The sequence below is a fragment of the Sipha flava genome, unplaced genomic scaffold, assembly GCF_003268045.1.
Source record: "Sipha flava isolate LNK unplaced genomic scaffold, YSA_version1 282_pilon_pilon, whole genome shotgun sequence".
NCBI lineage: Eukaryota > Metazoa > Arthropoda > Insecta > Hemiptera > Aphididae > Sipha > Sipha flava.
Window position 1 is genome coordinate 315727 of NW_020272949.1, and position 10833 is coordinate 326559.

Sequence of the window (10833 nt, forward strand, 5' to 3'; positions counted from 1 at the left end):
TACTGTTCATTATAATTAAATCAGTATAGCATATGCTTAATGTATATAATCAGTGCTATTGCTACTAGTTTTATCCTAGTGAATTAATTGAGTAACAGATATCTAACATATTAATAAAAATTTATTATAAAACAACCTAGAAGACAACTAGACACTATAAGTATATTATTACTTAATATTAAAATAAAGAATATAATATATATATTATATTTTTCATAATAATTATTAAAAATCTTATTTTAATTATAATAAAAAATTATTTTATTTCCTATATTCTAATTTACTTTTAATGTTTAGTTTTACATGTTCTAGTTTATTTTATATTTATTTAACCCTACACTTAAAAAAGTATAAACAAAAATTTTAACAGTAGAAATATGAAACAGCTTATGTGTCAAGTAGTTTAAAATACTTTTTTTATCCCAAATTATATAATCCTTTTACCTGGATCTCCCATAAAATTTAAATTTCCTTAAACTGAACTTAGTATAACATATTTCAATATTGCTCCACAATAGTTCATAACATTTAGTTTTCTATGAAATTTAAGATTAAACACAACCAAATAATTTACACAAAAATTTCTACTCATTGATAAATATCACTGATCGCTTTATTGTTTGTTTTTATAATTTTTTTTCACAAATGTATAAATATGAAACCTAAATTGAAAAGAAAATGTATAAAGAAATCATTATTAAATATTGTTCAATGTAGTGATACTCAGTTGGGCAACTATTGTTACCCTCAATCTCTATAATAATTACGATGCTTGGATAATTTAACAATAATTTGGAATTCTACTCTAAAGCTGCTGCTCCAGAAATAATTTCAATCAATTCTCTGGTAATCACAGCCTGTCTTGTACGATTGAATGTCAAAGTGAGCTTGCCAATCATTTCACCTAAATAAAATAATTAAAACATATTATGTTATAGAGTCAACTAAATCATTTTGGCATTTTTATGATTAATCATTTTAATTACCGGCGTTCTTGCTAGCATTGTCCATAGCTGTCATCCTTGAAGATTGTTCACTGCAGGCTGATTGTTTCATTGTGTAGTATAATAAAGCAGCTACTGTAAATTCCTGGTATGATTCCATAACACTTTCATCAATACTGTCATAGGTCTGCAATTTTGGAGCAGCTAACATGGTTTTTACACTCAACAATGGAACTTCTTCAGTTTGATAAGATACCACAGACCTTTAACAAAATATAATTCATAATTAAGAAAAAAATATGTATAAACAAATATAATTTAATAATTTAACAATGATAAAAAATACTTGAATCTATTGTAAATAATTTTTCCACTGTTGTAATCTAACTGAACCAATTGATTAGCTACTTTAGATGCATCCAAAAATGTGGGTGGTTTGCGACCAACTTCGTTAGCAACTACAGCAATATTATCAGAATAAAGTCTAAAAAAATAAATAATAATTAGATCTTTAGTATGTAAAAACATAACTTATATAAGTCAAAATTAAACAAACACTGAATTTAACTATTTATATATATTATTTCAATTGTATTATATAAAATGAAATTAATTTGAATTGATCACAAAGATTTTTACTCACATTAAATACATTTTGAATTGGATAACTATTTTAATATTGTTATAAAATCATTACACATTTCTACATTTATAGAAAATACAATTTTATAATTAAAACATGAATTTTCTATTTGATGAGCTAATTTTCTTAAATTTATATATTATTATCATATTAATAATAAACTAAAATATAAAACTAAAGAAAAAGAAAATAATTAAAATATGACACTATTGAAAATAATACTTTAAACAATATTATTTTTACTAGTCCATTATTTTACATTATTTAAATAAATTAAATTAAAAACTATAGTTCAAAGTGATACTTTTAATTTATACTTTATAAAATAAGTTAATTAATAATAAGTGTAATTTTACAAAAAGTAATTAGGTAATGATATTTTACAGGAATTTTCAATAAAAACTAAATATATTTTAATAATTATCAAATTATACTCAATGAAAACTACTAAATGTACAGTTAAGAATCAATGAATAATCGAAGAAAATAATTATTGAAGCATTTTATGAAGTATAATACTAAGATGGTAACCTTCTATTAGTTCAATTTAGTTGATATTAGACATTCTATTATACATCAGTTGACAATAAGAAAATAATACATTTATCTATACCTAGCAGTTATTAAGTATTATACCAATCATTAATTTAAGATAGATATTAACAAAAAACACTTTTTTAAATATCTATTTTATAGGTATATGTAACATTTTTTTTTTAATAATGACTCATAATTATAGACCGGATTTTTATGTTTTTACATATTTTTACTGAGAGTATGCAGCTCCATTTGGATAAGTTTTTTGGATGATTCATGTACCCATGAACTGATACACAAATGTTTTTAGAGCATAAAAAAGAATATTTTGATGAAATTATAGAGCATAAAAACATCTTATTTCTAAGGTTTTAAGCGCATACAAATCCAGTCTCTACTCATAATAGTCCTTAGTTATAACTTTATAACAATATTTATAAATTATTGTAGTTTATGTTAGTTTTTATTGAATAATTTATCGGTATAAAAATAATTAAGCAGCATGTATTTTATTATATACATGTTTTTTTTCATTATAAATAACTTAATGTATTTTTAAGTAATTTGGTTAACATTTTAACGGAATACAAAATAATAAGACTTTTTTATAGATTAAAGAATTAAAACAATTATCATAGAAAATAAATAAATATAAATATAAAAATATTAAACACTAAAAATTAAAATTATATAAAATGTATTGTACTGATCAAATAAGTGTTAATGCTTTATAATAATTACACTTAGATATAGAAAATATGTAAAAAAAAATTTGATTTATTAAGTAAATATTTTGTAATATTTAAGAAATCGATGAATAGATTATATGAAAATAATTTTTCTAAATTTAATTTATAAATTTAAAGCTAGATGAAAGTACATGTTTTTAATTACATATTAATTATTATCTAATCCAAGGCTGGGCATTAACGAGTTAAAAGTTAAAATTAAGTTAATTAACTCATTACTTTATTTAAAAATTAACTTTTAACTTAATAAGTTACTTTTTTTTAAAGATCAACGTGTTAACTTTAAGTTAATTTTATTTAAAAGTATCTAAATTAAGTTAATTTTATTGCAGAGGATAATGCAAATTATTAAATGAGGTTTTTAGTATATTTATAATTTACTATTTTAATATGAATTTCCTCTAGATGAAAATAATATGCAAAATAACTTTAATAGTCATTATTAGGGAACGGATTTATATGTAAATACATATTTTTATTAAAACGAGATATTTAAGATTTGATAAGAAATGTTTATGATTTAAATCATTCCTATTAAAATGATGATACTTTTATTTTACATATTTTTACATATTTTGGTATAATTACATATTTTTACATATTTCACTAATTTTTAAATATTTTTAAACATATTTTTATCATTTCATCGTTCATACGTCTTCTTCGTATGAAAATACAAGAAATTATTTCAAAATTAGATCCAGAAACTTCTATCGCTATTGGAAAAACTCAAAATATTATGCTAAAGAAAACATTGAAAATAATTTAATTTTAATTAAAAATAATTTAACAAAATTATTAATAAAAAATATGTCCCCAAATGATAGTATGCAAATTGTTGAATCAGCGATTAAAACTCGTAAGCGGACCAATAGATGTTGTAAAAAAGAAAATTCATGCTGTTACAGAAAAAAATTCCAGGCAATATTGATTTTAAAACAATCAATGACATAATGAGTGGCAGACACCCTTCTAAAAATCTGGAATTATCGCCTTCTGATAATACGCACTTGAAATATGCTTTTATACATCGGTTGATATGAAACGATAATTTCGCCGTTTTAAAAATATTTTGATACCTAATAGGCGACATTTAACATTTGATAATTTAAAAGATATTGTAATAATTCAATGCAACAAATCATTTTGATAATTTAATAATAATAATCACTTTTTTCTCCCCACATATTTGGATGTTTTTAGCACATATTTTATAAATTATACTTACATATATATGTAAATATTTCTGTATTTTTATTACATATAAATCCGTTCCCTAGTCATTATATAGCCTATATTTTATCATTATATTTTTATAACATTGTTATTGTATAAACACTATAGACCCATGGAAATCCTAAGAATATTCTGTAAATACCATGAGAGCGAGTGCCAATGGTGGGAGGGGGGATTAATCACAAAATAACTGTGGTATAATTTCCAATATTATTTCATTATTCAACTAGCATGTATTTTGTTCACATCACGTTCATATCTATTTACACATATATGCTATCATAAATATATATAGCTATATAGCCACATAAATGAGATTATTGATTATCTTATTTATGTTACCTAAATGATATGTGGTGACTTTCAACGATAATTGCTGTAGTCATAACTCAATTTTTTTATTATTTACCACGTTTAGCAACAGTGGAAGTACAAAATTGGTAAACTTCAAATAATTGCATAATATAATAATTCATAAGTTTATAAAGACAATTTCTATAAATATAATTAATTATTTTAAATGTACTGTTATTTTTATATTCTATAATAGGTATTTAAATTTGTTGTACGAAAAATTTAAAGCTTATACAAAATATGTAATTTTTTTTTGATATTTATTAAAGGTTTAACATTTGTTTTATTTTTATCTAAAAATATAATACAAAGTAATGTATTATAGTAAAGTAAACTTAACTTTAAATTAAGTTACTTTTTTTCAAAGTTAACTTTTAACTTGACGAGTTAACGAAAAATATAAGTAACTTTTAATTTAACTTAATATTATTATTTTAATATAATGAGTTAAAAAATTGTTAACTTGCCCAGCCTTGATCTAATCTAATCTAAGAGTTACTAAATTAAAATACAGAATTTAATTTATGATTATTTTTATACAAATATTTACTCTACATTTCAATTGAATTATAAGAATTAATTAAAAACTGTATTTAAGTCTTAGTGAATAACTATCACATTTATTTTTATAAATTTATTTAACAAAATATAATTAGAAGTTTCTGTAATATCAAGATGCCTAAGTAGTATACATATAATATATTATATAGTATGAAGTATTAAGTATATATTGTATATTATATATATAATATTAATAGGGAATTTTTTAATTTTTTATAACTTTCTAATATACTTTAATATATTATATTATAATATCATATATTATGTTACATATATTTATATAACTAAAATTAAAAGTACTAATTTTAGAAATAATCTTAACACTTGTATATGGTATTTATAAGTAGATATTCATAATATACTAAATGTATTTGAATAATACAGTAGGGAAAATATTTAGGTTTTAAGAGCAACTAATAATGCATAAAAAATATTGTAACAGATAAATGTGTTTTAATATATTTATACCTCTGCAGAAGTGCTCGAGACTTGTCGCCAACACAAAATACTTTAGTTCCAGCGTCTGGTGCTTCAAGACTCAATTCATTACGGATGGTCTTAGCTACATTAGTGTGAACAGCACCACAGAGACCACGGTCAGATGTAATGGCTACTATCAACTTGTTTTCAACAGCTCCTTCTAATGTTTCGGTAGCACCAGATTTCTCGAAAAAGGCCTAGAAAAGTATTACACGCACACAAACAATCAAATACAAGCTTGTTACCATAACAAGTGCAATACCAAACATCTATGTTGGTCAGACAGCATACCTTAACGCCCTCACCATACGGACGGGCTTGACGCAGTTCACGTTCGGCACGCGCGTACTTAGCAGCGGACACCATCTTCATGGACTGGGTGATTTTCTGGATGTTCGTCACTGACTTGAGACGCATCTGAATCTGTTTCAGCGTGGCCATGGAACGGTTTTGTTGACCGGTAAAGGCGCCTTTCCTGCGAACAACGAAAATAACGAAAAACGTGATAATCACGCGGTATATATGGACGTGCGGCCGCGACCGGAACCCGTGAGTCGGTCATTGCAGATGGACGGAACTCCATGAAGAAGAAAAAAGATATCCGTCCGAGACCATAATCGTCGGCCGTCGTGCGTTATACTTACAGGCAAACAACCATCGTGGGTTTCGTGAACATCATCATTTTGGAGTATTATTTTAATTGGGAAACAAAACGGATCAAAAATGATTGAGAATGGTGACAAGGAGATCGACAATAAGAGGACAACAACGTTGTGGCTTGGCGAGTGCGGCTGTAAACGAAAACGACGATACGGTAGAATACGGGTCGGCGGGGTCAAATAAAGGGTACTTCGGATGGAAAATGTTATCAACGCGTTTGCAGTTATCAACATCAGGCGTAACCGCAGTCGGACAGCTGTTTTCCGAGGACACGCATGATTGCCGTGGTGCCACCGTTCGCTACCGATGCGCATCGACCGGTGGAGGTGAATAGGACAGCGCTCGTCACGTCCTCCACTGGCAGCAGCTCCGTCGGATGTGCGAAACCGAACCAGCGGGAACGGGCTGAAGAAAAATAATATTTGAAAATCGCGAAACGTCGCACACCTCCGATTGCTGGCGTGACGGATTCCGACGGGTCTTTTAAAACCTCTTACGATCAATACGCGGTAGGCGCTCTCCGGTTTCGCCGTTCAAATATTTGCATGTTTCGAACTTCTATCCCTCCCTTCCTCCCTCCTGCCACCACACGCCTAACAATAACGTGCCAGCACGCTTCTTACGCCATGGCGCACAGTACGAGTTTCGGAGACGAGACGAAATTAATCATTACGCCGTATACCAAGCCATTGTTTTTTACGTTTCTTCGTTCGTAGGACGTGTCGTTTTCGCCCTGCCCAGGACTTGTCGTTGATTTATTATCCGTGCACCGTTCCGCCGCCATCCGGTCCGTGCTTCGAAATGCAATTATGACTTTTACGACCGTCGTGTAGACCCGACGCTGCCTACGTAGTTTTATGTCACTCGGATTTTCGTATCTGCCCAACGGGCACTTTTATCATGCGTCCCACAAAGTACTCTCTACGGAACGTATAACAAAACGGGTGACGTCCGTTCAAGGCTGTGCTTCTCGGACCCGAGTGTTCGTCCTCAGTCGTTTTGCTCTGTCAATGTCGTATCCGACAGAGGTTCCGGGAACTTCGGACGAGCAACCACTGTATAGCTAACTCAAACCTTAGATTTGCAACCCTTTTTACAATCGGAACACAGTATAAACCCCAAGTCTGCGTTCTGCATGCTTGACAATTGTTGTGTAAAACTTTATTTCTTTATTTTCGTCTGATTTAAAATATTCAATTATTCAAACATATCACACAGCAACATTTTAGTTGAGATGAAACTAAATTAGTTAAGGTTTTTAGGCGCGTATAGCGAAAGTTTAGAAAACTATCGACCCGCTTGTTATGTTTGCTTTCCTAAATTGATACAAAACTCATGAATACTGAATAGAATATAAATTAGGGTGAACTTGTACACAATACACCTTTCGAAAAGAGCAACAAATCACCATCGCATTTGAAAAACGATTGACCGATGGCCGTACAAATAATAATTTACGTGTAGTACACCTTTTATATCTCGAATTCAAAAAGAAATAAAAACAAATACAGTTATAAAATATTTTAGATAGCGACACATTTAAAAATAATTAATATTTATTACATTATAAATTATCAAAATAAATGTAATAATTCGCTTTTAACATAACTAGAGGTATTTTAACTGAGATATAGATAAATTTTAATTTTAATTTCAACTTCAATTTTTATTTTATTTTATTATTACATTATTTATTTTAATTATTAATAAAATAATGTAAATTTAAAATAAACTTAAAAAATAAAAATTTTAAAATTAAAATAATATGCAGTACCTGATTAACCAATAGGCTGGGTTGGCTACAGCCTAGGGTGCAAATCGGTCAATGTTAATTTGGGGGTGCAAAATAATAATTTTTTTATGAACATAGAAGCCGTGATTGAATAATACATACTTTAAAAATAAATTAAATTAGATAGTTTTGTTATTTCAACTGTCCAAAAGTATCAGTATTCGGTACGCAACATTATTATAAAAATATAATCATGTTATTCTTGTACGGATTATGAGGGAAAATACAATAAAAAATTAAATGTAATAATGATAATTATAATATAATAATTAAATGTTTTCGATAAAGTTTTATTACAACTAGGTATATAAACATAATAAATAGTCCTGTAATATCGTTAGTTAATGAAAGTGAGTTTATAAAAAAACAATTCTTTCGATTAAATGGTAGAATACTTTGCGTCATCGAAATCAAGAAAGTAAAACTTTTTATAAAGGATTTGAATCAATGTTTGGCGCAAATTGTAAAATTAAGATCCTTTTTTTTCATATTTGACAAATTATAAATTTGAAGATGTTTTTATCTTTTGTATTAATATTATATTGATTATGAAATATTGAAACACTAAAAGTCCGATGTTTATATAATTTTTAGGGACCTCCTCCGGGAACCTTCTCTTTCCGAATACATCGTAGGAGCACTAAATCAACCCGAGCCTACTAACGACAAACTCCTTAATCAGGCGCGGTTGATATGTAAAAAAAAAATTAATTATTAATAAAAAATTTAAGCTATAGGTACATAATACATTTAAACTATACGTAGGATTCTTATTATTAAACTATATATTAAATTATTTGCTCAGGACAGTATCCATGGGAGGGGCAAAAGAAGGAATTATCTCCCTAGACTCTGCTCTAGACCCAAACGTTACCCCCCTATTATTTTTATCGGAAGACAGCGATTTTCAAATTGATTGATATATTAGAAAAAAAGAATAAACCTATAAGTGATAATTCAAATGTGAATTGGCTATAGCGGTGATCGTTAATTTAAAAACATTGTAATTTATTAGTAAAAATAAATTAAATAAGGTAGTTATAATATAGGTTTTTTTCTATCCCCCCCCCATATAACTCGATTTGTCCCCTCCTCCCCCCGAAGAATTGATCTGGCTACGCCTATGTATACTTACCAACTGCATTTATTGAAATAAAGTATCCTCGTCATCAACAAAACAATAGGAAACAATGTACATTTCTAGATTTTAAAAAATAAATCGATGTCTAATGGGGCGCAATACGTTTTTGTAGCGACTAAAGGACCTTTCCAAGTCATCTGAAGTTAACGGTGCAAATTTACAAGCTCCTAGTTCAGCAGAACTGAAATCATGGCAAGTTTGTGTATTGCTGCTATTGTAAACATTTGCAATTGCTTTAATTGTCTTCAAGCCACAATTTTTGCTTAGTACTTGTTTAACCTTTTTCTTGATTTTTATGCCGACCTTCCCTGGGGCTTCCTTTAATTTTCTCACAGTATTATTGACAATATCGAGACTATCATTAAGAGACAAATTTTGAGACTCAAGTTTTATGATAGAATTAGCAAGGAATTTGGTATTGGAGTATGTGTAAACTAAATTATTTTTCAACAATGTACTTCTAATCAAATTTTGGGCATTTTCTACTGAAACGGCATTCACTTCAAGTTTTGAAATTACATTCTCAATGGTATTACAATGTATGCAGTAATATTCAGCTGTTTGTAGCCAAAGTACACAAGTGAGTGATGGGCGCTAATAGAGCCCGAATACTGGAGGTGCTGAAATTGCTGAAAATAAAATTGAATGGTATATCACTGTATTTATTGTAGATTATATTGGTCTAGACAAAAAAACAGCAGTGTTAAATTTGAAATCAGTGGTACTAGAAACCCTCTTGCGCCTCCCTAGTTGCGCTTATGACTATAATAGGTATATAATATGTGCATTGTACATATTAGTACATATTATTATATTATTAGTACATATTAGCACAGTCATTTAATACCATAATCTAATTTAATGTTAATGGTGCATACATACTAAAGAGTCGTGATGTACGACTGTATATTTTTAAACAAATTTAACGGCGACGACGAAATTTTTTCAAAATAAGGAAATGTTAAACAACAAATGTAATTAAAGTATAAATGTGTAAATAACCTCAGATATGTAAAAATATATAGTATCAACCATAGCTTAAAAAACTTAGATAGCCCTGAAACATATTTATATAAAAGAATTATTCGATTACCATCATTCATGACAAATATGTAAATACATACAAATCCGCACTCTATATAAGTATCTCTAATATAAGTATTCCAATACCATGCACATATCCTCCTATGAAATAATTTTAATTGGATTTAATAAACTAGGTATCAGTTATTAATTAACAATAATAAATACTAATTAGGAAATGATATGGCTTTGTTCTTTTTCATTTACACAAGGATATCTGAATATATAGATGAGTATACGTGAAAATAGTTAAAAATTTCAAAAACAAAAATTTACTAATAAATTAATTATAGCAATTAATCAGTGTTTAGATAAAAAAAAAATCATTAACTTTTTAATAATACTTATTCCTTGAAAATCATGAAAAAAATTAAATACAGAGACTTAAGATTATAACACTACGTGTAGTATATAAATGTGTATATTCACAGTACTCGAGTTGCAACAACTCGTATGGAACGGGAAGTAATATAAAATTCGAGCTATCAAGATCAATTTATATACATTTGAAGGGCCAAAAGTGTAATTCGAGTTATTATGGCTCGAGTGCTCGACTGTTCTCAATTCTGATTTTATGAAAATATTAAATATTTAAACTATACTCGTCTTTGTTATTTGATCGATAATTTTTGTTTAATTAAAATGTATGTGCC

At 27.8% G+C, this 10833-nt stretch overlaps 1 protein-coding gene across 1 annotated transcript; it reads right to left on the reverse strand.

Annotated features, from left to right (window-relative positions):
• Positions 1 to 581: 581 nt before the first annotated feature.
• On the reverse strand, positions 582 to 6186 carry LOC112685583 (ATP synthase subunit gamma, mitochondrial). The gene is made up of 6 exons (XM_025557516.1): positions 6149 to 6186; positions 5796 to 5979; positions 5493 to 5701; positions 1291 to 1428; positions 987 to 1207; positions 582 to 904 (listed from the first exon to the last, which is right to left on the reverse strand). The coding sequence occupies exons 1-6, from the start codon at positions 6184 to 6186 to the stop codon at positions 801 to 803; spliced, it is 894 nt and encodes a 297-aa protein (XP_025413301.1). The 3' UTR covers positions 582 to 800.
• Between the last annotated feature and the right edge of the window lie 4647 nt (positions 6187 to 10833).